General features: G+C 48.1%; 1 protein-coding gene across 2 annotated transcripts; it reads left to right on the top strand.

The window, feature by feature from the left end:
- Positions 1 to 153: 153 nt before the first annotated feature.
- Positions 154 to 26,867, top strand: PLSCR3 (phospholipid scramblase 3). Of its 2 annotated transcripts, none has more exons than XM_035136269.2 (8): positions 154 to 231; positions 5,327 to 5,447; positions 15,143 to 15,423; positions 16,904 to 16,946; positions 19,818 to 20,038; positions 21,409 to 21,570; positions 22,666 to 22,827; positions 23,828 to 26,867. In XM_035136269.2, exons 2-8 carry the CDS (start codon positions 5,435 to 5,437, stop codon positions 23,888 to 23,890), a joined length of 945 nt encoding a protein of 314 aa, XP_034992160.2. In that variant the 5' UTR covers positions 154 to 231; positions 5,327 to 5,434; the 3' UTR covers positions 23,891 to 26,867. The 2 variants fall into 2 exon arrangements, with proteins under 2 accessions (XP_034992160.2, XP_034992159.2); XM_035136268.2 differs by lacking the exon at positions 154 to 231 and adding an exon at positions 2,538 to 3,650.
- The last annotated feature ends 16 nt before the right edge of the window (positions 26,868 to 26,883 follow it).

Here is a 26,883-nt window from a genome sequence, read left to right as displayed (position 1 = left end):
GTTCACACGACCGGCGCGCGTCACTATTTTTTCCCCTCTCGCTTCTCTCCGGGCGCGGCGCCTCTCCAGGGCTGCTGCCGGCGATGGGAGGGCGAGGGGGCGGCCCCTGCCTCGCCCTTTCCTCCCTCCCCTCCCTCCCTCCCTCGGTCCATCCTTTTCCTCTCTCTTTCTCCTTCTCTCTCTCTCTCCTCCTCCCTCCGCCACTTTCATTGCTGGCTCCAGGGCTTGAAGGTAACGCGGAGTGGGGAAGAAGTAGCCGGGGAGGCAAGGGGGAGGCCCAACTAATGTGGGGCGGAGGGAGAGAAGCCACGGGGTGGGGTGGGGGGTCCTTGGCCTTGGCTCGCCCTCCCTCCCTCTCTACCCCCCACCAGGGGACTGTTTGGGAAACCAGCTGAGATCGCCAGGAAAATAAAAGATGGGCATTCTCCATCCTTTGCGCGCTTGGTGTTTTTTTTTCCTCTTCCCGGGGAGGGGCGGCTCTCAGTTCAGGCCGGATTTGCAATTATCTTTTCTTTCTCCTCCTTGTCGTGTGAATGTGGACAGCGGGTAGGTTGTTTTGCAAAGAGAGAGGGAGGGAGGGGCTTCCTGTTTGGAAACCCCCCAGCCTGAATCCTGCTGGGGGAAAAAAAAGATGGGAGGAAGAAGGCAGCGAAGTTTATTTGGAGAGAGGGTGGGGGGTCTGGTAGGGTTTGGGGCGCGCGCCCCTCCTCCTTTGCTGGCTCTTTGGTGTAGCCTTGGCCAACCTGGCGCCCTCCACCCACCTTCCTCAGCAGCTGGGGGGCGCCAGGTTGGCAGCTGTGGGAGGAGAGAAACCAGATGGTTTTAATTTTGCTCTTGTTGTTTCGCCCTTTGCATCGCAGGCTGGATGGTGGGAGCCCCCCCTTCCTCTCCCAACATCCTTCCTGATTTTTCTTCCTTCCCTTAACCCAACAATCTCCCTTATCTCTCTCTCTCTCTCTCTCTCTCTCTCTCCCCGCAGCCTGAGTGACGCCTCCTTGCAGCCAGGTGGTGGTTGCTTTGCAAAACACTGCAGAAATAAATAGGTTTCCAAGGTTCTCGGAAGGCTCCACAAAATGATTCCCCCCCCCTTCACCCAGGTTTCCTGTCCAGCCTTCGCCTTTGTTCTTGCTCCCCCTGCACAGCTTTCGATTCCCTGGCCTTGAGTGCGAGTTCTGTGACACCCAGAAGCCTGCGCTAGGAAGGGAGGGTGGCTTTTGCACCCGGGTTCCGCTTGCTGGTTTTGCACAAGGACTTGGTTGGCTGCTGTGAAGGCAGCATGCTGGACTAATGCTCTTTAAAAATGTCTCATGGAAGTGGGGGCGATTGGGTTGTCTTTGTTTTTATTGTGTATTTTGTGCCTTCGAGATTGTAATTTTTGTTGGGAACCGACCTGAGATCTACAGGTATAGGGCAGTGTCCTAATAATAATAATAATAATAATAATAATAATAATAATAATAAATGAGCCCCCTTTGCCTGATCTAACAGGCTGTCCTTAGGCTCTAGTCCAGGCATCCCCAAATTGCGGTCCTCCAGATGTTTTGGCCTACAATTCCCATGATCCCTAGCTAACAGGACCAGTGGTCAGGGATGATGGGAATTGTAGTCCAAAATATCTGGAGGGCCGAAGTTTGGGGATGCCTGCTCTAGTCATAGAATTGTAGTTAGAAAAGAGTTTAGTTGCACCAGTTTTAACATCGCGATAGCTCAGTCGGTAGATCTCAGGGTAGTGGGTTCGAGTCCCACGTTGGGCAAAAGATTCCAGCATTGGAGGGGGCTGGACTTGATGACCCTTGGGGGTCCCTTCCGACGCTACAATTCTATGATTCTAAGAACATAAGGAGAGCCTGCTGGATGAGGCCAGTGACCCACCTAGTCCAGCATCCTGCCTTCACAGTGGCCAACCAGGTGCCCCCAATGGGAAAGCCGCAATCAGGATTCGAACACAAGAGCCACTCTCCCTTCCTGTGGCTTCCAGCAACTGGGATTCAGAAGCATCGCTGCCTCCGACTGTGGAGGCAGGGAATGGCCATCCTGGCTAGTAGCCACCAATAGCTTTCTCCTGCATGAGCTTGTCTAAACCTCTTTTAAAGCCATCCAACTTGGTGGCCACCCCAGCCTCCTGTGGCAGGGAGTTCCGAAGTTTGTGTGCCGCACAAAGTAGGGCTTTGTTTTATTTGTGTAGTGTACAAAGTGATTTAGAGAGAGGTCTCTGCTCTCTAGGAAGCTACAATCTAAACTGTAAACACTGGCTAGTGGGAGTGTAGTGGTTAGTATGTCGGACCTGGACGAGAGCTGGGTTCAAATCCTGACTCGGCCCTGAAGCACGTTTGCTGACCTTGGGCCAGTGGCTGTCCCTCAGCCTACCCTACCTCACAAGGTTGTTGTGGAGATGAAAGAAGGGGAGAGCCATATCCTCCCTCTTGATTTCCTTGCAGGAAAAGGTTGCGAATTAATGCAATTAATAAATAAATTCTCCTGGTGCTGCTTCGATGCTGTCAGAAGACGCAAATATACCTGGGGGGGATGAAGCAGGGGATGGGATACAGCATGTAGAGCATGAGGCTCGTAGGTCATGGGTTCAAGTCCCACATTGGGCATTGCAGCGGGTTGGACTAGATGACCCTTGGGTCCCTTCCGACTCTACAATTCCATGATTTTATGTGTGTTTGAGCTTTGCCAGGAGGGAGAGGTAGGGGCGATTAGAGTGCACCTGGGCTGTAGACACTGTGTGGCTGGAAAGATACAGGATTCCTGGGTAGCGAAAAAGCCTGTTTCTCTAAAGGGTGAGAAAATACCCTCTTGGCGAATTGTGGGGTGTTTTGTTTTGTTTTTTTATCTTAAGGGAGTGGAAAACAGGCTCTCTTGCCAGCTGCTTGGGTTTGTTGGAAAGCCGCCTCCATCTTTCCGCGGGGAAACCCAGCCTCTCCCTCCTTAGAACCCAGCACAGACATACAGGCACGCCCGAAGGTCACTGGGATTTGCTGGGAGAGCCGACTGGATCCCACGCGGTCTCCGGAGCTTGGAAGCGCTGCCTGGAAACAGGAGGCCTGAATCGTTCAACACCCCCCCCCTCCAGCAAACAATCCCTGCTTTGGAACAAAACAAAACAAAACAAAAAACCAACAACACTGAGTGCCACCCAGTTTTGAGGCAGGAAGACTCTGAGCTGTTTGTTTGCCGGTGAGAGTAGCCTGCCCGAAAACCCTATTTTTAAGAGGGTAGCTGCCGTCAGGTGGTTTTGAGCAAGGCTTTGTTTTTCTTCTTCCCCAAAGAAGAAAGATCAAGGCACAGACTTTGTTTCCGCAAGGCGAGAGATCGATGGGGAGGCAATCTAGGAGCCAGAGTTCTTGGCTGAGGAGGACCAAGGGGTGTGTTTGTGCGTGTGTGTCAGGACTCCTGGGTTCCTTGGAGAGGGCAAGAGGCTGAAAGTTAGGCTCAGAGGCCTGGTGAGGAGTCTGGGTTTGCCTCTCCTCCTGCTGCTCAGCTCTGCTGCTCCTGCCCTCCCTCTCCCCATGATGTGTCTGTGTGGGCTTTGGGGGGGGGGGGAAGCAGAGATCCAGTTTCACTTGGGATCATGTGCCTCCTGCTTAGGCAAGAGGAGTGGGCGCCATTTCTGGAAAGCCGGACTCGGGGACGGGGATGAAGAAGTGAGTAATGCCTGGAGGCTTCTGGGTTTGGTTCTACTTGAGATTGTGTGTGTGTGTGTGTATGTGTGTGTCTGTGTCTTTACACGCAACACCTTGCCTATGTCTGCAGGGTTGCACAAATCTGTGTGCGGCCTCTGGCATTTGGGCCAGAGGGTCTGGTGACTTTTAAACTGTTTGTTTCCCGATTTCCTCTGGGTACACAATTTGTGTTCTGTGTGTGTGTGTTTGTGTGTTGATGGTATCATGTGTTTCCACTTCTGGGTGGGCTTGGGAGACTGGTGTGTGTGCGCGCAGGTTTTGTGCTCTGGTGTATCGTAGAATTGCAGAGTGGGAAAGGGACCCCGAAGGACATCTAGCCCAACCCCCTGTAGTGGCAGGAATCGCTGCTAAAGAAACCCTGATTCATGATGGTCAGAGAGGAAGTGAGAACTCTGTATGTCCACTTAATTCCTCTCTGGCCATCTTTGGTGTTTTGACGCCGCTGCGATTGTGCGAATTTGATTCTCTGTGTGCGCACTTCCACACGGGTTGTGCGTGTGTGAATGCCACCCAAAGCTTCTCGTGCGTGTAAAGCTGTGTGCAGTTCCACCAGCGAAGCATTTGTCACCTGCCACAGACAGGAATTCCCAGCACCCGCTGGATTTCTGCTTGCCTGCTAGATGTTAAAAAGCTCAGGAGCCTTGCCAATGAGAGAGGTGGCAATTGTGTGTCTTCATTTTTGCTTTCCATGTAGGTGCTTGTTGTTGTTGTTGTAAATACCTGTGTTTGGCGTCTGGTCTGCATTGTGATGAAGAATGAATGCAAAGGGCAAGAGAGGGCGGCAGAAGGGGTACCTCTGTGCCAACTAAGTTTACCCGCTTGTGTGCCAGTCGGAGAGGAGGCTGTGCGTGTTTGTGTGAATCTAGGAGAGCAGCCCCCCCCTGCTTTGCTGCAGCAACAGGAAGTCAACTCTCTCCGAACGATAAAGCTCAGGCATACAAGGATAAGTGGGATGTCCGTATGGGTGCAGATTTTGAAAAGCATGTGGCACAAATCCAGTATCCCTCACCACAGGGCGGTTATTTCTCCTTTAACCCCCTTTAAAGACCTGTGCCAATCGAGGTTCTGGAGACCAAGCCTTATGAGGAATGGTTGAGGGAATTGGTTATGTTTAGCCTGGAGGAGTACGGGACATGGGTGGCGCTGTGGGTTAAACCACAGAGCCTAGGGCTTGCCGATCAGAAGGTCGGCGGTTCGAATCCCCGTGACGGGGTGAGCTCCCGTTGCTCGGTCCCTGCTTCTGCCAACCTAGCAGTTTGAAAGCATGTCAAAGTGCAAGTAGATAAATAGGTACCACTCCGGTGGGAAGGTAAACGGCGTTTCCGTGTGCTGCTCTGGTTCGCCAGAAGCGGCTTTGTCATGCTGGCCACATGACCTGGAAGCTATACGCCGGCTCCCTCGGCCAATAACGCGAAATGAGCGCTGCAACCCCAGAGTCGTCCACGACTGGACCTAATGGTCAAGGGTCCCTTTACCTTTACCTCTTGAAAAACCATCCGTTGTCTCTCATTGTCTCCCTGCCTCCACGTGCCCAGCCAAGGCCAGACCTCCTACTATTTTACAGATTTGTTTGCTGTGCTAGCGACCGATATGGATCTATCCCGAAATGATCCTGTTCTCTTCCTATTTCCTTGCAGGGACGTCCGGATGCAAGGCAGCCACTGCAGCTGATCAGAAAGGCACGGGAAGTGGGGTCGTCGTTCACCCCCCCACACACCCCCACCCCTCGCACGACGGATACAAAAATGGCAGCTCCAGGTCTGGTCTGGCCTTTCATCCCTTGCTTTTTAATTACGTTGCTAAATTACGGAGGAATTGAAGGAGCTGTTCTCCCCACATAAGTAGTAACTTGGACGTATATTTTGGGCGGGGAGGAATCCTTACGTGTGGGCAGTATATTTAAAGTTAAATCCAACCCAGCTGTTTTCAGAGGATGCAAAGTGGATTGCGCCCCTTGGGAGATCTATATATTGGCCTCCGATAACGCAGTTGATTTTGCACGACGCAAGCAGTTGCACGGCCATCTGGCCTCGTAGCTAGGCGGTCGATAACTTGCCTCTGGGATCTCACCTCAATTACATTGTCCGCACACACAAAAATTGGAACGCAACGCCGGTGATTATTGCGTGCCTATTCAATACTGCTTTGATCTCTCTTTCTCATAGAATTGTAGAGTTGGCTGGCATACCAAGCCGGGGGTATAAATTACACACACACACACACACACACACACACACACACACACACAGAGTTGTGCCTTAGAAGCTGAACGCCTTGGCACTCGAACGTTTTGGCTTCTGAACGCCGCAAACCTGGAAGTGATTGTTCCGGTTTGCAAACGTTCTTGAACCCAAATGTCTGGCACGGCTTCTGGTTGGCTAGCTGCAGGAGCTTCTTGCAGCCAATCAGAAGCTGTGCCTTGGCTTCCGAACATTTTGGAAGGCGAACGGACTTCCGGAATGGATTCTGTTCGACTTCCAAGGTACCCGTGTGTGTGTGTGTGTGTGTGTGTAATCTAATCTAGTCCAACCCCCTGCAATGCATGAATCTTTTGCCTAGTGTAGGACTCGAACCCACGACCCTGAGATTAAGAGACCCGTGCTCGACCGACTGAGCGATCCAGCCTCATCCATACCCCCTTTTTCTCCAAAAATTGATAAAAGACCATTTTTTTTTAAAAAAAAGTCAGTCTGATCCTTTGGCTTAACGGTTTGCTTTGTGGGGTGGGGGAGGCCGCTGCCATAATTTCCACAGCAGTGCTTCTGGATGCCAGTTGCTGGGAAACAGTGGAGGGGAAGAGGGTCGGTCTTGTGTTCGAATCCTGATGGAGGGTTCCCCATAAGGGTTGGGCCCTGTGGGAACAGGTTGCTGGACTAGACGGGGCATTGGCCTCATCTAGTAGGCCCTTCTTATGCTCCTACAGTCTGCGAGCGCCAGGGTGGTGTAGGGGTTTAGTGGGTCAAACCAGGACCTGGGAGAGCAGGGTTCGAATCCCCACTCGGGTTTAAATGAGGAAGGGCAGATCATCTCCGACACCTCAAGCTTCTTGGAGCCTCGTACTTACGGGACTGTCTCTCCCGGTATGCCCCATGGAGGACCTTAAGGTCCATAAATAGTAACACCTTAGAGGTCCCGGGCCTGAAGGAAATCAGATTAGCCTCAACTAGAACCAGGGCCTTCTCAACACTGGCCCCGACCTGGTGGAACGCTCTGTCTCCTGAGACCAGGGCCCTGCGGGACCTGATTTCTTTCTGCAGGGCCTGTAAGACAGAGTTGTTCCGCGTGGCATTTGGCCTGGAGCCAACCTGATCCCCTCCCCCATTTTCCTTTTCTTTTCCCCTTTTATATGAGGCTGCATTTTTAATTTTTAATTTAATTTTGATGCATGTAGTCTTGTTGTTGAGTTGTATTTTTATCAGTTGTTTTGTATTTGGTGTTAGCCACTCTGAGCCCGACTTTGGCTGGGGAGGGCGGGGTATAAATAAAAATTTATTATTATTATAATTTTGGAGAAGGCGAGATCAAGGGAAGTAATAGTACCACTGTATTCTGCTCTGGTCAGACCTCACCTGGAGTACTGTGTCCAGTTTTGGGCACCACAGTTCAAGAAGGATACTGACAAGCTGGAACGTGTCCAGAAGAGGGCAACTAAAATGGCCAAAGGCCTGGAAACGATGCCTTATGAGGAACGGCTTAGGGAGCTGGGTATGTTTAGCCTGGAGAAGAGAAGGTTAAGGGGTGATATGATAACCATGTTCAAATATATTAAAGGATGTCATATAGAGGAGGGAGAAAGGTTGTTTTCTGCTGCTCAAGAGAAGCGGACACGGAGCAATGGATTCAAACTTCAAGAAAGAAGATTCCACCTAAACATTAGGAAGAACTTCCTGACAGTAAGAGCTGTTCGGCAGTGGAATTTGCTGCCAAGGAGTGTGGAGGAGTCTCCTTCTTTGGAGGTCTTTAAGCAGAGGCTTGACAGCAATATGTCAAGAATGCTTTGATGGTGTTTCCTCTATGATTCTATGATTCTATGAGATTATAAATGCAATAAAGAAATAAGTAGTACCGTATATATGTAAGGCGACGATGTTTTGCGTTCCAAAATGGGACCAGTTGAGGGTTGGACTAGATGTCCCTTGGGTGTCCCTTCCAACTCTACATGCCTGTGAAATATTGGGCCTTTCATAGATCACCTCGCCCCCATAGAGACCAAACTGGACAGGCAAGTCTCTTTGCTGCAGCGGATCCTTTACTGCGCCCAAAATGACCTCTGAGTCTGCAGTCGTAGCTGCTTCTCCTCCAAGGAGCATCAAGGTTGCCAAATGCTGATCCCTACATTATGCAAATGGCGAGCTCTCTCCCCGTCTGTCTTAATCGTCTTTGCCCTTTCGGTCTTTATGCCAATCCTGCTACGGTCTCGCCTCTCTTTGTACTGAGGCAACTTGGTTCTCAAACTTAATCCGTTCCAAAACCAACCAAGGCACGCTTTCCCATAGAAAGTAATGCAAAACGGATTAATCCGTTCCAGACTTTTAAAAACAACCCCCAAACTGCCATTTAACATGAATTTTACTATCTAACGAGACCATGGATCCATAAAATGAAAGCAATAATCAATGTACTGTACTATAAAATAAATCATAGAATCGTAGAGTTGGAAGAGACCACAAGGGCCATCCAGTCCAACCTCCTGCCAAGTAGGAAACACCATCAAAGCATTATTGACGTATGCCTGTCAAGCCTCTGCTTAAAGACCTCCAAAGAAGGAGACTCCACCACACTCCTTGGCAGCAAATTCCACTGTCGAACAGCTCTTACTGTCAGGAAGTTCTTCCTAATGTTTAGGTGGAATCTTCTTTCTTGTAGTTTGAATCCATTGCTCTGTATTGTATTGTACAGTATTGTAGATGATAATTTTTTCCCCCAAAAAATAAAATTCTTTCCTGTGCTGATGATAGTAATTGTTTTTTGGGGGGGGCGGCTTTTATCCATTTCCGCAGTTACACAATCAATCCATCAGTAGCTGAACTGGGTTCCACACAGTCACAAAAACAAATGAACCGAAAAAGCCTCAAAAACAAAAGCGCCAACTTTAATATGTTCCGGGAGTCTATGTTTGACTTCCGAAATGTTCGAAAACCAAGGCGCAGCTTCTGATTGGTGCAGGCACCCTGGAAACAATATCCGACAGCTGCATCGGACGTTCGGCTTCCGAAAAACGTTCGGAAACCGGAACACATATTTCTGGGTTTACGGAGTTTGAGAGCCAAAGCGTTTGAGAACCAAGGTACCACTGTACTGGTGTTTGGTTCTTGAAGGAGCCATCGCAGAGCAGGAGAAGTTACAGAACAGGACAGTTAAAAGGGGCAAGGGCTGTTAGGCGCCTTGCTTAGGAACAGCGGTTTGCAGTTCGCCTGTGGAACTCCCTCCCTCAGGAGGCAGTGACGGCCAGCAACTTGAGAGGAGCGGACAGATTCGTAAGACTCTTGATGGCTGCTAGTCCCGATGGCTTTGCTTTTCCAACATGGACAAAGGGAGGAATGCTTCTGAATATCAGAATACGAGAGCTTAGTGTGGCATAATGGTTAGACTCTGCAGCTGGAGGGTGTAAATGCTTCCGAAAGCCAGTTGCTGGAAACCTCAGGAGGGGAGAGCAGCTCTTGTGTTCGAATCCTGCTTGCGGCTTTCCCAGAAGAGACATCTGCTTGCGCCCCCCCCCCCGGAGAACAGGATGCTGGGCTGGCTGGGCCCACCGGCCTGATCCTGGAAGCACTTCTCACGTTCTGCGGGCGAGGAAGAGAAAAGAAGAGGGATTTGGAGAGAAATCGGAGAGGCGGAACTTGCGATTCCTGTCTCTGCCGCAGACATGGGCATTGGGGCATGAAAAGCGGCGCTGCTGCAGCCCCACCCAAATTGGCTGTGATGTTCGTCACCCCCTTCCCTGGGGCAGGGCGAGGCCTATTGTGATGGCGCATGGCTGGAATGCAGCTGGGCCGGATTGGGGCGCAGGGGTGCTGCGTCACTGTCTGGCCCCCCGCCGGCTATTTTAATGTACCTGAGACGCCTGCAAGACGCCTTCTCAGTGCCGGATTTATGTATATACGCTAAATAAGCTCTAGCTTAGGGCCCCACTCTCTTAGGGCCCCCCAAAAAATCTAAAGGGGAAAAAACCTGGATGCACATTTCCAAAATGTAAGATAAAAAAATTAATAAAATAAAGCCTACCTACAGCAACAGGGGTTTGTGTTGTGTAGGCTCCTAGGGACCCAGGTGGGACCCAGGTGGCGCTGTGGGTTAATCCACAGAGCCTAGGGCTTGCTGATCAGAAGGTCGGCGGTTCGAATCCCTGCAACGGGGTGAGCTCCCGTTGCTCAGTCCCAGCTCCTGCCAACCTAGCAGTTCGAAAACACGTCAAAAGTGCAAGTAGATAAATAGGGACCGCTACAGCGGGAAGGTAAACGGCGTTTCCATGCGCTGCTCTGGTTCGCCAGAAGTGGCTTTGTCATGCTGGCCACATGACCCAGAAGCTGTCTGCGGACAAACGCCGGCTCCCTCGGCCTATAGAGCGAGATGAGCGCCGCAACCCCAGAGTCGGACACGACTGGACCTGATGGTCAGGGGCCCCTTTACCTTTACCTTTAGGCTCCTAGGATGTAAGTCATGGGCCCCGCCTGCCAGCCTGCCCCCTAAAATATCACTGCTTTGCTCTTTTCTATATATAGGGTGTCTACATTCTGCATGGACTGGTTGCAGGGCGACATGGGCAAATTTGGGGTTTCCAGCAAGGGGCATTCAGAAGCACACTGCTGCCTCTGGAGCAAAGCCATTGTGGCTCCATTGAACGATGCAGTGACTGAAGAAAAAGTGCTGTCTGCACGTGCTTAGGAGCACTCTCGCTTGCAATATTTTCATGAGTCCGAGGTGAAGCCGTGTTAGGAGATTTTCCTTCTCTGTTTCCAGCTTCCCTATTTCCGCCCCTTTTTATCTCACTCGCGCAGGCACCCCCAACCTGCGGTCCTCCAGATGTTTTGGCCTACAACTCCCATGATCCCTAGCTAACAGGACCAGTGGTCGGGGATGATGGGAATTGTAGTCCAAAACATCTGGAGGGCCGAAGTTTGGGGATGCCTGGACTAGTGCTTCCTGAGTGTGAAACCATCCCCTAGGCTCCTCTGTCGCCGTCCCTCTCTGCTTGATTCCCCTCTCCCCCTGCCCGACTTCACCTCGGACTCATGAAAATACCGCAAGCAAGAGTGCTCCTAAGCCCGTGCAGAGCGCACTTTTGCTTCAGCAATTGCAGCCAGTTCTGGCACATCGGGATTCAGGGAGGAGGGCTACTCCCTAGGTGAGGAGGCCGGGCGAATCGGAAGTCGTTTGAAGACACCAACAACATGTTTCTTTTGTAAACCCGAGCCCCAAGTTTACCCCGTTTATTATTTTTATTATTTTTATTTGTCAACCACCCTTCGCTCGAAGACCCTGGGCTGGTGCAGCTGTTTAAAATGCAGCGTTAAAAACAATTTAAAAATCACTAAAAATAAAAACAAACAGTAGCATCTTATAAAAAAGTACAATTGCCTGGGCTTTATTGCCCTCTATTTTTTTCCTTTTTCATTTTTTTACATTTATACGCCACCTCCTGCAAGGTCACCATGTCCTGTATGGTTCTCCCTGCCCACTCACAGCAACAACCTTGCGAGGCTGACTGAGAGAGAGACTGGCCCAAGGCCACCCAGGCAGCTTGATGGCCGAGTGGGGATTCGAACCCTGGGCTTTGCCCTCCACCCCAAAATAGCTGCCCAAAGAACACCAGTAGCACACTGAACACTCCTTTTTTTATTAAAGGAAAGTATTTTAAGCTCACAGCCTGCTGTCACTTCCTCCCCTCGCTGCTTTCCATTTGCAATTTCCTTTTTCTTTGTTTTCAGCTTTCTCCGCCCTGCCATTTCTTTCTCCCTGTGTTTTTCCTCCTCCGCACGCGCGTCAACTCCTCCGATCGCTCTTTCAGGAGCTCCCGCAAAACCTTTCCTTTTGCCCCCACCCCCAGCTCAGCTCCCGTCAGACCTGGAACCCCCAGTTTCAGCTAGGAAGTTGCAAGCCGTTTAAAGACCTTTTTTAAAAAAATAAGGGAAAACAAAAAAGTCCCAGAAGCGGGCTGTGCCTTCAAGTTCTCCATAAATTATCTGGGAAATTCTAAAGCTTGCCCCCTTTTTTGTGGCTTCTCAGGTTGAGCCTAATGAAGGTATTACTGTGGAGCTTAGAATATTCTTCTTATAGACACAGCTATGGTTTGCTTTTTATAATATGCATTGTTCTGCAGGAATATTTATTTTTGGTTGGTTGTTTTAAGGGGGACACTGGGGTGCTGTGTTTTTGTGTTTTTTACACCTCTCTATTTTCCCCATTCTGTATTTCTTTCTTTTCTTTCTTTTTATATACCATATATTCCGGCGTATAAGACGACTGGGCGTATAAGACGACCCCCAACTTTTCCAGTTAAAATATAGAGTTTGGGATATACTCGCCGTATAAGAAATACGACCCGGTATATAAGACTACCCCCGACTACGACTGGGCGTATAAGACGACTCCTGACTTTTGAGAAGGTTTTCCTGGATTAAAAAGTAGTCTTATACGCAGAAATATACAGTAATTTTTAATATAATTTCTTTTTATATAATTTTTATTAAATTTTCTGTTTTACAATTTTAAGTACTCATTTTTACATCCTTAAGAGATAATGAATTAAGAGATAATGTCAGACCTCACCTGGAATAGTGTGTCCAGTTCTGGGCACCACAGTTCAAGAAGGATACTGACAAGCTGGAACGTGTCCAGAAGAGGGCAACCAAAATGGTCAAAGGCCTGGAAACGATGCCTTATGAGGAACGGCTTAGGGAGCTGGGTTTATTTAGCCTGGAGAAGAGAAGGTTAAGGGGGTGATATGATAGCCATGTTCAAATATATAAAAGGGTGTCATATAGAGGAGGGAGAAAGGTTGTTTTCTGCTGCTCCAGAGAAGCGGACACGGAGCAATGGATTCAAACTACAAGAAAGAAGATTCCACCTAAACATTAGGAAGAACTTCCTGACAGTAAGAGCTGTTCAGCAGTGGAATTTGCTACCAAGGAGTGTGGTGGAGTCTCCTTCTTTGGAGGTCTTTAAGCAGAGGCTTGACAGGCATATGTCAAGAATGCTTTGATGGTGTTTCCTGCTTGGCAGGGGGTTGGACTGGATGGCCCTTGTGGTCTCTTCCAACTCTGTGATTCTATGACTTCCCTTCTCTTTCCATGATTCATATTTGACAAAAACTATACTGTACCATTCAGTATTCCCTTGCTGCATCCATCAAAACTTATTAACACTGTTGATTTTATCTTAATGCTGCCAGCGTTTTCAGCTGTACACAATTATTTCCCATGTATTCAATAAACGTTTTCCAATCTTCTTTAAATGTATATTCTTCTTGTTCTCTTATTCTATATGTTAGGTCCGCAAGCTGCGCATATTCCACCAGTTTAAGTTGCCATTCTTCTTTAGTTGGGACCTCACTCATTTTCCATATTTGGGCTAACAAAACACGGGCCGCAGTAGTGGCAGACATAAATAACCTTTAATAACAATGTTTATTGAATATATGGGGGGAGATTGTGTACATTTGAAAACATTGCAGGTAGGTAGCCGTGTTGGTCTGACGTAGTCAAAACAAAATAATAATAATAATAATAATAATAATAATAATAATAATAATAATAATTCCTTCCAGTAGCACCTTAGAGACCAACTAAGTTTGGTAATAAGTTTACTATTATTTTTTTGATTTGAAAACGTTGGCAGCGTCAAGCTAAATCCAACAGTGTAAATAAGTTTTGATGGAAGTAATAATGGAAGACAGAAGGGTTTAGTTTATGTAGGGATGGACGATATGCAAAATGAACCAGGGAAAGAGAAGAAGGGAAGTCGCTGACATTTTAAGGTTGTTTAAACCAGGCTTTTATATGCCTGTTGTCTTTGTCCATGGAGTTTTCTTGGCAGGTGTACTGGAGTGGCTTGCCAGTTCCTTCTCCAGGTGGATCACGTTTAGTCAAAACTCTCCACTATGACCTGTCCATCTTGGGTGGCCCTGCATGGCATAGCTCATAGCTTCTCTGAGTTATTCAAGCCCCTTCGCCACGACAAGGCATTGATCCATCATGCGAAAGGCTGGACTAGATGAATCCCAAGCCGGAATTAAGATTGCCGGAAGAAATATCAACAACCTCAGATATGCAGATGACACAACCTTGATGGCAGAAAGCGAGGAGGAATTAAAGAACCTTTTAATGAGGGTGAAAGAGGAGAGCGCAAAATATGGTCTGAAGCTCAACATCAATAAAACCAAGATCATGGCCACTGGTCCCATCACCTCCTGGCAAATAGAAGGGGAAGAAATGGAGGCAGTGAGAGATTTTACTTTCTTGGGCTCCTTGATCACTGCAGATGGTGACAGCAGTCATGAAATTAAAAGACACCTACTTCTTGGGAGAAAAGTAATGACAAACCTAGACAGCATCTTAAAAAGCAGAGACATCACCTTGCCTACAAAGGTCCGTATAGTTAGAGCTATGGTTTTCCCAGTAGTGATGTTTGGAAGTGAGAGCAGGACCATTAAAAAGGCTGATCGCCGAATAATTGATGCTTTTGAATTATGGTGCTGGAGGAGACTCTTGAGAGTCCCATGGACTGCAAGAAGATCAAACCTATCCATTCTGAAGGAAATCAGCCGAGCGCTCACTGGAAGGACAGATCCTGAAGCTGATTCTCCAATACTTTGGCCACCTCATGAGAAGAGAAGACTCCCTGGAAAAGACCCTGATGTTGGGAAAGATGGAGGGCACAAGGAGAAGGGGACGACAGAGGACGAGATGGTTGGACAGTGTTCTCGAAGCTACGAACATGAGTTTGACCAAACTGCGGGAGGCAGTGCAAGACAGGAGTGCCTGGCGTGCTCTGGTCCATGGGGTCACGAAGAGTCGGACACGACTAAACGACTAAACAACAACAGCAAAACCAGGCTTCCTCAAACTCAGCCCTCCAGATGTTTTGAGACTACAATTCCCAGCATCCCTGACCACTGGTCCTGCTAGCTAGGGATGATGGGAGCTGTAGTCCCAAAACATCTGGAGGGCTGAGGTTGAGGAAGCCTGGTTTAAATGAATATCGTAAATTGTAAAACAGAAAATTTAATAAGAATTGTAAAACAACAAGTGTGCATGCACATGAAAGCTCATACCAATAACAAACTTAGTTGGTCTCTAAGGTGCTACTGGAAGGAATTTTAAATTTTGTTTCAAAGTAACATTTGTTTCTTAAGGGCACAGTAACATTTAAAAAAAGGATTTTAAAGGTGTGGATGAGTTTTAAACAATCTGTCTCTCTCTCTCTTCCTCTCTTCCCCATCCCCCATCCCATAGGGTACCACGTTCCACAGCCTGGATATCCCACCGCATCTCCCCCATACCCCGTACACCAACCTCCTCACCCTGTCCCCACGGCGCCGAGCCCCGGGTTCAACGTCTATCCAGCCGGCAGCCCGGCAGCGGGGCAAATCATTCCCCCCCAGCCTCCTCCTCGTGCCTTTCGGGATCACGCCGCTACGCCCCACCACCACCAAGCTCCGGACCCCCACGCGGGCATCACTCCCTACCTGCCCGTGGCCAGCAACATCCCCCCCGGCCTCGAGTACCTGGCGCAGGTAAGGGTCCATATCCCGCGCTCTTCTCCCTGCGTTCATCCTCTTTAAAAGAGGATGGGACGGATTCGTGGAGGAGGAGAGGGCTATCGGTGGCTATGCTCAGGTCTCTGTGGTCGGAGGCAGAGATGGAAGGGACCCCCAAGGGTCATCTAGTCCAGCCCAATCTTTTCCTCTACCGAAAACAGACTCCCCATTCCGGGCGCACAGAATCCTTGCCGTTGACGCCTTTTGCATCTCCCTACACATCCTGGCCCCTTAAATGCTTAAATGCACCCTGCTCCAGAAACCGCTGCAATTTAGCCCCGAGTTGCTCCTGTTAAAAAACAACAACAAGCTTGGGCACAATCTAGCCTTCTCCTCCCACCTCGGTTGTATAAAATAATCTTTGCAAAAGCAGCTATTAGAGGGGGAAGGGTGCCGCTGTATTTCTTTCTTGGATAAGCACAGGGAAGACCAAACAGGTCACACCTTATCTTGAAGGTGGAGGCTCAGGTGTGGCCCCTGTTGAAAGCTGCCAGGTGAGGTAGGCTGAGCTGAACCGTGTCTCTAAATCGGGGAGTTTCCAGGTTCAGAAATGGCGAGGGAGTTCATTTTTTTAAGGCCAAGAAACGCCATATATTTCAGTCGCTATGATGCCTCTTTAAACAGACCCGGCTTCCCCCGTAAAATTCTGGGAGCCATATGTATTACCAACAGTGGACGATTGGCAGATGAAGATGATGGAGTTCGTGGAATTGGCTGAGATGACCGGAAGAATCCGCGACCGGGGGGGGGGGGGAGGAAGAAGCGACAGAAGAAGAATGGAAAGATTTTAAGTTATATTTTAAAAAAATATGTAAAAGTAATATACTAAGATCAGAATTAGGTTAAAAATAAACTGTGGAATGTATGAATATGTTAAGTGAAAGGAGTAAAATAAGTTTGCATAAGGTGATTAAAATGATTTAGAAATTGCTAAAAATATAAGTTTGCCAAAGAACCGCAGTGGACGGGAACCCGAGATTTTGTGTGTTTGTTTTCTTTTTAGTGTTGTTATTGTAATGTTTTCTTTCTGTGTCATTTTTCTTTGTATTCTGAAATTTTTTAATAAAAATTATTATAAAATAAAAATAAAAATTCTGGGAGCCATAGTTTCGTTGGGGGTGCTGGTGTCGGTAGGAGACCTCCCTGTTCCCCTTCACACAACTACAGTTCCCAGAGTGATCCCGTCTTCCATTTTTCTTCCCAGGGAACTCTGGGAATTCTAGCTCTCTGTGGGGAATGGGGGGGGTGTCTCCTAATTCCTGGCACCCTCAACAAACTATAATTCCCAGGCTATCTTATGGGGGAAGTCATGATGGTTGAAATTGGCATCACAGTGCTTTAAATGTATGTGGCCTAGGTCTATGTTGTGGATATTTTCTTTTTTTTGAGGTGGGGGGGAGACACACAATTTTATTTTATTTTTTTACTGATTTCTGTGGCCTCTCTCTCTGCTCAGGTTGACCAAATTTTGATACACCAGAAAGTGGAGCTCGTGGAAGGTAAGAGACAGATGGCGGAGATGTCGGCGCTCAGAGTCCCCCGGGAAGTGACCTGTTTCTTACATCTGCAGCAAAGTTTTGTTTTTAAAGCTTACGCGCAGAGGGCCTGCCCTCTAGTTTGAGATTTGGGTGCTGTGGCAGTTTAGTTCAGATGTCGGCCCCAAGAGCGGGAGCCGTGGAAAAGGCAAACTTCCAAGTTAGGGGTCATTGGGAAAGGAACCGGAGAATAAAACCGCCCGTTTATTAATTGTTTATTTCATTCCGTGTGGGACTTGCTTCCTATAAAGTATCTCAAAGTGATTTCACTATCAATAATAATTTTTTTAAAGCCTCCACAACGAAAAAACAATTACCGTACAAAAAAATCACGTATAAAGCATTCCCACAGCGAAATCGTAGTACAGTAATACCTCGGGTTACGAACGCGATCCGTTCCGGATCGCAGTTCGTAACCCGAATAGTTCGTAAACCGAACGCGATGGGCGCTGCCATTTTGCGCATGCGCAGATCGCGCGCGCGGCAAAAACACTTCCGGGTTTGCGCAGTTTGTAACTAGAACTGTTCGCAAACCGAGGTGGTCGTAACCCGAGGTACGACTGTAACGCCTTTTTACAAATTGGAATATACGGTGTTACGGTTTTGATCACCTCACCCTCAGAAAAGGGTATTAGAGAATTGAGGAAAGGGTTCAGAAAAGGGCAGGAAAAGGGATCAGAGGGATGAAGTTTGAAGGGTGGAAGATTAGAATAAAAGGGTTTAAGCCACAGAATTTGCTCACACGGGATGTTGTGAATGGCTGCCAACCTGAATGGCTATGAAAGGAGATGAGTCAAAGCCAGGAAGCATAGATTATTATTATTATTATTATTATTATTATTATTATTATTATTATATTTATCTTCTTCTTTGGCGATCGCTTGTAGCCGAGTAAGACTGTCTCCCATAAACACTGTCTTAACAGTGAGTTCATAAGTGACTGGAGGCCAATTCTGGACCCACACGTCCTTCCACAGTGTGGACATTGGTTTCCAGATGAAAGTCAATCACGGTGTGGATTTGCCAAGCGTGCCTTCCTCTTAGCACGTTTCTCCCTTGCGTCCTGAGTTCGAGTGTCTTCAAAGCCCGTGACACCTTTGGTAAAGGCTGTTCTCCAACTGGAGCGCTCGCAGGCCAGTGTTTCCCAGTTGTCGGTGTTTATACTGTATATTTTTTTAGATTTGCCTTGAGACAGTCTTTAAACCTCTTTTGTTGACCACCAGCATTACGCTTTCCATTTTTAAGTTCGGAATAGAGGAGTTGCTTTGGAAGACGATCATCGGGCATCCGCACAACATGACCAGTCCAACAAAGTTGAGGTTGAAGAATCATTGCTTCGACACGGGTGATCTTTGCTTCTTCCAGTACCCTGGCATTAGTTCGCCTGTCTTCCCGAGTGATGTTGTTATTATTACTTTATTTATTACATTTGTGTACCCCCACAACGTCTTGTCTACTCCCTCCAGGAGGAAGGCCAGTAAACCAGTTTCTGGGAATCACATGTTGCGCTCAAGTCCCACAGACATCTGTCACGAGAACTGGACGCTGGGCTGGGTGGTCCTTTGGTATGATCCTGCAAGGCTCTTGTTAGGATTGCCTTAGTTTATCTGGAGACTTTGATATGGTACCCAACCGCTAAATCAGCCGTGAGGTGGCAGCCATGACAGCGAGCGACGTCCCGCAAGCCTGCCATATTGGTTGCCTTTGGTGTGGCCATGACATTTAGCCACGAAGGCTGAAGCAGTGGTGAAGGTTCACATAAACTGGCAAAAATGTATAAAGGTTCCTTTTATTGTATGTGGTGGTCCTGCAGTAAGGTTAAGGCTTACTGGGAAATGATATACAACGAAATAAGAAAGATGTTCAAAATAACGGTTGTAAAAACAACCAGAGGCCTTTCTTTTGGGAATTATAGGGATAGAACTAGCTGAATTGCATAGAAACTTATTCATGTATGTGACTACAGTGACAAGAATGCTACTTGCCCGAAAATGGAAAGGAGCAGAAGTCCCAGCAAAGGAAGAATGGATGCAAAAACTTACGGAATACGCAGAAATGGCGAAACCTACCAGAAGAATACAAAATCAAGATATCAAACTTTTTAGAAAAGAGTGGAAATTGTTTATTGAATATTTACAGATAAATCACAAGCAGATAAAAACACTGGCAGGGTTATTGTAAAAACCTGCAGTTGCATAAGAGTATATATTTAAAGTAGATAATTAAATGAGCAAATTAACCAAATTTGGATATGCAGAAGATATTTAAAAAATATATTTAAGGAACCGCAGAAAGAGGGGGAAGGAAGTCAGACTTTGAAATGTTAAAATGATTGTGAAATTAATGAAATGTACAAACCTGAAAAGTATAAATAGAAACTTAATAAAATAAAATAAAATCCCCACTTGGCCATGAAGCTCATTAGTGAGCCTTGGAACTCCCTGCCACTTGATATCAGGAAAGGGCCATCGCCTTGCTCTTTTCGGCACCTGCTAAAAATGTTCTTGGTTAAACAAACCTACCCAGTTGCTTAGAGATGCTGGTGTGAATTTTAACCTTAGTCTGTTGCTGTTTCAGCTTTCCAAAAGTCTTAAATGATTTCCATCATTTTTTCTTACTGGTCATCTTCTTGTTTTATCTTATTTGGAAACCACTTTGGAACCGCAGAAAGAGGGCGAAGGAAGTCGGGTTTTAAAGTGTCAAAATGATTGTGAAATCAGTGAAATGTATATATCTGAAAAGTAGTTGGAAATAAAAAAGAGAAGAGGATGCCATGGAAGGCTTCGATGGTGGCGCATAAGTGACGCCATTTCTTCCCCCTCTTTCCTTTTCCAGCGTTCATAGGCTTTGAAGGCAACAACAAGTACGAGGTGCGCAACAGCCTGGGCCAGCATATCTTCCACGCCCAGGAGCAGAACGACTGCTGCACGCGAAACTGTTGCGGGTCCCTGCGGCGCTTTTCCATGCGGTTGGACGACCCGACGGGGCGGGAGGTCCTGCGCATGGTGCGCCCCCTGAAATGCGTCAGCTGCTGGTTCCCTTGTTGCCTTCAGGAGGTGAGCGGTGCGCCTTGCCCGGTCCATGCGGTTCTGGTCGCCCCGCCTCAAAGAGGATATCGACAAAAGAGTTGGGGAGGGTTCAGAAAAGGGCAAAAGGATCAAAAGGAGGGAGCGGCTCGTGGGCAAGCCACACTCACCAGTGTGATGATGAAGCCGCCCCCGAAATAGCCTTTCTTCATAATTTTTATATCCCTTTACCCCTTTTGAGGTTCCTTGCGCTGATCGAAACAGGGGCCCCTGCCTGGAGACCTTGAAGGGGAGAGCTGCCTGGCAGAGAATTTGTGGGCTCACCCTCCTAAATTCTAAAGCAGGCTGTTTTTCTTTTAACAGAAGCAAAATGGCATCAGTTAGGCCAGGCATCCCCAACTGCGGCCCTCCAGGTGTTTTGGCCTACAATTCCCAGCTAACAGGGATGATGGGAATTGTAGTCCAAAACATCTGGAGGGCTGAAGTTTGGGGATGCCTGAGTTAGGCTAACCAAAAAAACAGGACGAGAACAGGCCTTTTTGGCTTTTCCTGAGACCCCACAGGGTCATTAGTGGCCAGGCACGTCCAACACGTAGGTCGTGATCTACCGGTGGATCACTGGACATCTGTAGTAGATCACTGGTAGATCACTGGCTCCCGCTGACGAAGCTCGACAAGTTTGGCTCCCCTAAAAAAAGCTAAACAACTTTGACCCAAACCCCTAAAAAGGGGGTAGATCACTGCCAGTTTTTAACTCTGTGAGTAGATCGCAGTCTCTTGGGAGTTGGCCACCCCCTAGTCCAGCCCCCTGCAATGCGGGAATTAAAGATTCCCCGATGAATGAGTGGTGCCCTTACCTTCCAAGCCCCGGACTGCAGAATCCGAGACTGGCAGCCGTGTGACACTGGAAGTTGTGTCGACGTAACTTCCGGTGTCGCTTTGCCCTTCTATGGGCACAAAAAATGGCCGCCGCCGCCTTCAAAAGTAGCTTCTACGCATGACTGGAAGTGTGTCGACGCAACTTCCGGTGTCGCCCCGCCCATCTATGGGCACCAAAAATGGCCGCCGCCGACACCGGAAGTCGCGTCTACGCACTTCCGGTCATGCGTAGATGCGACTTGGGCGGGGCGAAACCGGAAGTTGCGTCGACACACTTCTGGTCATTCGTAGATGCGACTTTTGAAGCCGTCGGCGGCCATTTTTTGTGCCCATAGAAGGGCAAATCAGAAAAAAAATAAAAATGGCCGCCGGCAGGAGAAAATAATGGAAAAAAACAGGAGACGAAGTGATACGGGGGACCACCGGGAAAAGGTAAGTAAAAACGGGGGTTTCCCGGGGAAAACGGGGTACTTGGCAGCTATGGTGGTGCCCCGTGCAAAACTGTTCTCTTCTCCCCGCAGCTGGAAGTGCAGTGCCCGCCGGGCACCACCATCGGGTATGTGGTACAGACGTGGCACCCCTTCAACCCCAAATTCTCCATCCAGAACGTCGAGAAGGAGACCGTGCTTCGTGTTCTGGGGCCTTGCTTTGCCTGCAGCTGCGGCGGGGATGTCAACTTTGAGGTGCTCACGGGAGCGGGCGGCAGTTTGGGAAATCCACCCCCCCCCCAAGATTTACATTGGTGGCGAAGGGCACTTTGCACATGCTCAGAAGCCGTGTGTCCTGAAGGCCGCTCTGTGCAATAAGCAGAACCAGTCAGCCCTTTTTTTGGAAGAAGGGACTTTATCCAAGGCAGGGTGGGTTTGGTTTAAATCAAATCTCTTTAAATCACGATTTAAATCACTAGTCAGTAAGACTTGATTTAAATCTTTTTTCTTATTTTTTTTACAGAAAGACTCATTCTTGCTGGTATAATCTTAATGTTTACAACCAGAAGAAGGTTTCATTTTTGGAATAATAAATTTTCAGAGTAGTTTTTGCAGTTATATCAAAAATTACAGATGTGGTTATCCTATTAGAAATACATAGACAGATAATTGAAATTACTGTGAGGTTTAATAAGTTAACTGTTTATGTTTGGACAACTTTTCTGCTGTACTTTATTGGAAGGAGAAAAATAATCATTTCCTTCATAACAATTTAAACAATTTATTTAACTAAACAATTTAAACAATTTATTTAACTAAAGCAATAACATTATAGCATATGTATCCATGTTTGTTGACTGATGTGGTTAAATGGGTTTTGTTTTTGTTTTAAAAAGAAACTTAGAATGAGTTTTAGCACACATGAAAAACTTTAAACAAATCCTTATTTCCTGATGAATAGCCTTTGGACTACAATGTAACTTAAATAGAAATCTATCTTTAGAATGATTTTTCCTCCAGCAGCATTTTATTTTAAAAATCTGATTTAAATTTAAAAATCTGATTTAAATATTTAAAAAATCCAATTTCAATTTAAAAAATTGGATTTTAAAATATATTTTTTAAATATATATAATTGATTTTTATCCACCCTGATCCAAAGCAAAGATGGAGTCTTCGGTTCCTGTCCTGGGTGGAGCAGGAAGTGGCTTCCTAAGATATAGGAAGCTTGTGTGTGAGGTCACTTCCTTCAAATGGATGGCCTTATGAGGTCACTTCCTGTGTTGGGGCAGTGAGCCTCTGATGTCACAGCTTGCCTTGCTGACCGCACCTCTCCGTACCTTCCTGCAGGTAAAGACCCGGGACGAATCGCGAGGTGTCGGGCGGATCAGCAAGCAGTGGAGCGGCCTTCTCAAGGAGGTCTTCACCGACACGGACAACTTTGGGATCCAGTTCCCCATGGACCTTGACGTCAAGATCAAGGCGGTGCTTCTGGGAGCCTGTTTCCTGATTGTAAGTTCCCCTCTCCCAAACAAAGAGCCTTTGCACCGCAGGGAATGTGTCGCAAGTCTTAAATTAGAAGAACGGAATGTTTTGCCAGGAAATGCAAGGGCAGAGAACGGGTTTGACTTGGAGGTCGCTTGAGGTCTAGTAACTTACACCTTCCCTCGGAAATTCTTCTGCTTTTTGCATTTAATTGTATTGCTTCTATCCTGCCTTGTTGCTGTTGTTGCTGTTATTATGTGTAGACCACTATACAGTGGTGCCTCGCTAGACGAACGCCCTGCAAGACGAATTTTTCGCTTAACGAAAGGATTTTTCGAGCGGAGGTTGCCTTGCTAGACGAATCCGTTTTACGAAAAATCCGTCTAGCGAATCGCGGTTTCCCATAGGAATGCATTGAAATTCAATTAATGCGTTCCTATGGGGGGGGAAGGGACCCAGGTGGCGCTGTGGGATAAACCACAGAGTCTAGGGCTTGCTGATCAGAAGGTCGGCGGTTCGAATCCCTGCGACGGGGTGAGCTCCTGTTGCTCGGTCCCAGCTCCTAGCAGTTCGAAAGCACGTCAAAGTGCAAGTAGATAAATAGGGACCGCTCCGGCGGTAAGGTAAACGGCGTTTCCGTGTGCTGCTCTGGTTCACCAGAAGCGGCTTTGTCATGCTGGCCACATGACCAGCTGTCTGCGGACAAATGCCGGCTCCCTCGGCCTATAGAGCGAGATGAGCGCCGCAACCCCAGAGTCGGACACGACTGGACATGATGGTCAGGGGCCCCTTTACCTTTTATGGGCAAAAATAAACAAATAAATAAAATTCAATGCATTCCTATGGGATTCGCTAGACGAATTTTTCTGTTGGAAGCAGCCCAGAGTGGCTGGGGAAACCCAGCCAGATGGGCGGGGTATAAATAATAAATTATGATGATGATGATGATGATGCTGCTGCTGCTGCTGCTGCTGATGATGATGATGTTACTTTACCGTTGGTTTTTTTCCCTCTCCTCTCTCTGCAGGATTTCATGTTTTTTGAAAAGACGGGGGAAGTCGGACAGAGGAGTTCGGTGATCACAAGCTAGAACCTTCTCAAAGCCGGGATTTCCTCTTTTCTCGATGGACCCTTTCCCAGTTCTGACGTGACAGTGGGAGATCGTGTGTGTGTGTGTGTGCAAGAAAGAGTGATGGAATAGTGTCCCTGAGTTAGGCCCGTCCCCTCGCATTGTTCGAACCCACACGGAAGGAAAAACGAGGAAAAATTTAAAACGTACTAGGTTCCTGCTCTGCAGCGACTTGTTTCCGTAACAGCTTGAGGAAGCCAGGGTGGGATTTGGGCGGCCTAGGGAATTGCTTTCTGCCCGAGGCCCCCAACCCCACACTGATGGTTGTTACTTACAGAGATCATAGACTTGTACGGTTGGAAGGGGCACCTGGGGGTCATCTAGCCCAACCCGAAGTCCTCCTTCACGCGGCGCGTCGTTAAGCTGCGGAACTCATTGCCACAGGAAGCGGTGATGGCCGCTAACCTAGACGGCTTTAAAAAAATATTAGGCAAATTCACAGAGGAGCCCTGCCTGCATGGTCAGACTCAGCAACGCTTCTGTATACCTGTTTCTGAAGCCTTTGTGGTCTGATCCTGCTTTGGGGCTTCTCATGGTGGGCATCTGGTGGTGAGACAAGGACGCTGGCAGGACCTTTGGCCTGATCCAGCAGGAGGTGTTTAGGTGCTTATGATCTCTGGTGAAAGGTTCTGGATGTCTTGCGAAGGCCGTGTGTGGGGCTGAATTGACGTTTCCTTTGGCAAGGTCTGGATTGGGACCAAAGCCTTCTGGCAGGCTGTGGTTTTTTATCCCTGTGCTTTGGGGGGCCTATATGGGCTCCCAAGGGATTAGTCCATCCTTGAACGCAAAGAGGTGGATATAGTGCAGCTCTTGATGCGCACAAGTTTTTCTGCAGTTTTCGGCGTACGACCGAGAGATTTCATAGCCCCCTTTGCAACCCAGGTAAAGCAAGTGGCCTTAAAACGTGGGGAGCAAGACTTTGAGCCTCTCAGGCCTCTTCCATCCAGCCGGCGTCTCATTTCTGCAGCGGCAGAGAGCTGGATTTAATTAAGGTTGCTTACAGAGGCTGAAGGGTCGGGTTTCAAGCTCCCTACCGAGCCAATAGGAGGGCGCAGGGACAGGAAGAGAAATGGATGTTCCTTTCTGGAAATACAGAAACCAGCAATGACGCTTGCACCGAAAAAAACCGTAGCCGGCCTTTTTCAATAATAATAAAAAAGAGAGGCGATTTTGGGTGCGGGAGGGGGGAGGTTCCAGGCATCGCAAAGATGAGCTTGTAGCCAGGTCGTAAACATTCAATAAAAAGTTAAGAGCCTGCTGGGTCAGGATCCATCTGGCTCAGCGCCCTGTTCTCACAGCGGCCAACCAGTGGGAAAGCCACAATCAGGATTCGAACACGAGCCCCTTCCCCGCCTGTGGATTCCAGCAACTGGTATTCAGACGCATGGCTGCCTCCTACCGCGCCCCTTTCAGAGTTCTTCTGGGTTTGGTGTCCGTCCCTGCTTCCTGCGGGAGGGAGTTCCACAGTTGCTGCTGTCCCATTTCTGAGACACATACTGCGCAAGACGGGCGAGGGCCGCAGTTCTTAGTTCTGCTCCGTTTCTGGTTGTTTTCGCTCGGCGTTTGGTTTAGAAACTAGCCTCCGTTGGCTTAGGGCGGGAGTCCCCAGCGTTCTTTGGACCCGAGGGCACATTTGGAAAATGTAAAGTATTGTTGCGGGTGTCACAAAATACCCCTTCCACAGTGGCACAGTGTGTTCTAACTGAATGAGTGGGAAAGAGCCCGTGTGTGTGTGTGTGTGTGTGTGTGTGTGTGTGTGTGTGTGTGAGAGAGAGAGAGAGAGAGAGAGAGAGAGAGAGAGAGAGAGAGAGAAGAAAGAAAGAAAGAAAGAAAGAAAGAAAGAAAGAAAGAAAGAAAGAAAGAAAGAAAGAAAGAAAGAAAGAAAGAAAGAAAGAAAGAAAGAGATGGACTATAATTTGGAGAAAATGACTTTAAGAAAGCAGGCTTTTGTTGTTATGCCATGAGAGAAAGCGCAAGAGAGCTTGGATTTTGGATCTTAACAGTTCCTGCCCAAACTTCTCTTGTACATTTTTTTTCCTGGGGGTGGGTTGGGGGTTGTTCATTCACTGTCAGAACTAGGCCCTCAGCCCCATTTAATCTCTTCTGGGCTTCTGCCAAAGCCGTTGGTCTCTGACCGAGATATCAAACTACTTCACAGATCTGCACACTGGTTATCCATGCCACATTGCCTTAACCACTACACCTGGGAATGCCCCCTATCTATCCTTAAGGGGGGAAAAAGATGGGGGGGTGTTGTTCCTCTCTAACGTCAGGATTGCACCAGGCGCCAAACTGCACCTCCCCGTACGTCGAGGAAACCCAATACTTGCATAATTATCACTTCATGTTCTCTGTGTGTTTTATATATATATATATATATTTAAATGTTTACACCTCTGGTGTCTTGCGGTGGGTTTGGGGGCACGGGAGGGGGAAGAGAGAGGGGAAACAGGTTGGGGGTATTTTAGACCCTCCTCCTCACCCCCCCCCATCACCACCGCACCAAAAGAAAACAAAGAGGGTAAAAGTCGAAGCCTTTTGAGGCTCGTGGGATGAAAGAGTCTCGAGTTGACTGCGGTGGCTCGCGAGGACGGAGGCTGCCAAGGAGCAGAATACGATTTGCACGATATCGGGGGGGGGGGTGTTGCACGTGAAGAAATCCACCCACCACCGAGCTGTTAAAACTCAAGGCGAGAGGCAAAACAATTGGCTGGCGGCCGACGAGGTGGGAAACAGTCGGACAACTCGTGTCTCATCGACCGGGCCACGGTGGCCGTCTTCGGAGGTGGTGTTTAGCCGGACAGGCGAACAGGATTGAAGAAGGAGCGGTTCCTTTGGGGGGTGGGGGGGGCTGCAAGAGAGGCGAGCGCCTTGTTTCTTTGACCACGCCTTCTGTTCCTCCGCAGCAAACCAAAGAATAAATGTATGTAGTTGTTCGGCTGAGCTCCTCTTGC

Source organism: Zootoca vivipara, chromosome 13 (assembly GCF_963506605.1).
Source record: "Zootoca vivipara chromosome 13, rZooViv1.1, whole genome shotgun sequence".
Classification (NCBI taxonomy): domain Eukaryota; kingdom Metazoa; phylum Chordata; class Lepidosauria; order Squamata; family Lacertidae; genus Zootoca; species Zootoca vivipara.
This window is presented reverse-complemented; position numbering and strand designations above follow the sequence as displayed.

Excerpts from the sequence above, each read along its gene's own strand:
- PLSCR3 (XM_035136268.2), top strand. The coding sequence starts at position 3,516 with ATGATGTGTCTGTGTGGGCTTTGGGGGGGGGGGGAAGCAGAGATCCAG. Across the intron at positions 20,039-21,408 it reads TCCCTTGTTGCCTTCAGGAG|CTGGAAGTGCAGTGCCCGCC; the intron begins GTGAGCGGTGCG and ends TTCTCCCCGCAG. Across the intron at positions 22,828-23,827 it reads TGGGAGCCTGTTTCCTGATT|GATTTCATGTTTTTTGAAAA; the intron begins GTAAGTTCCCCT and ends CTCTCTCTGCAG.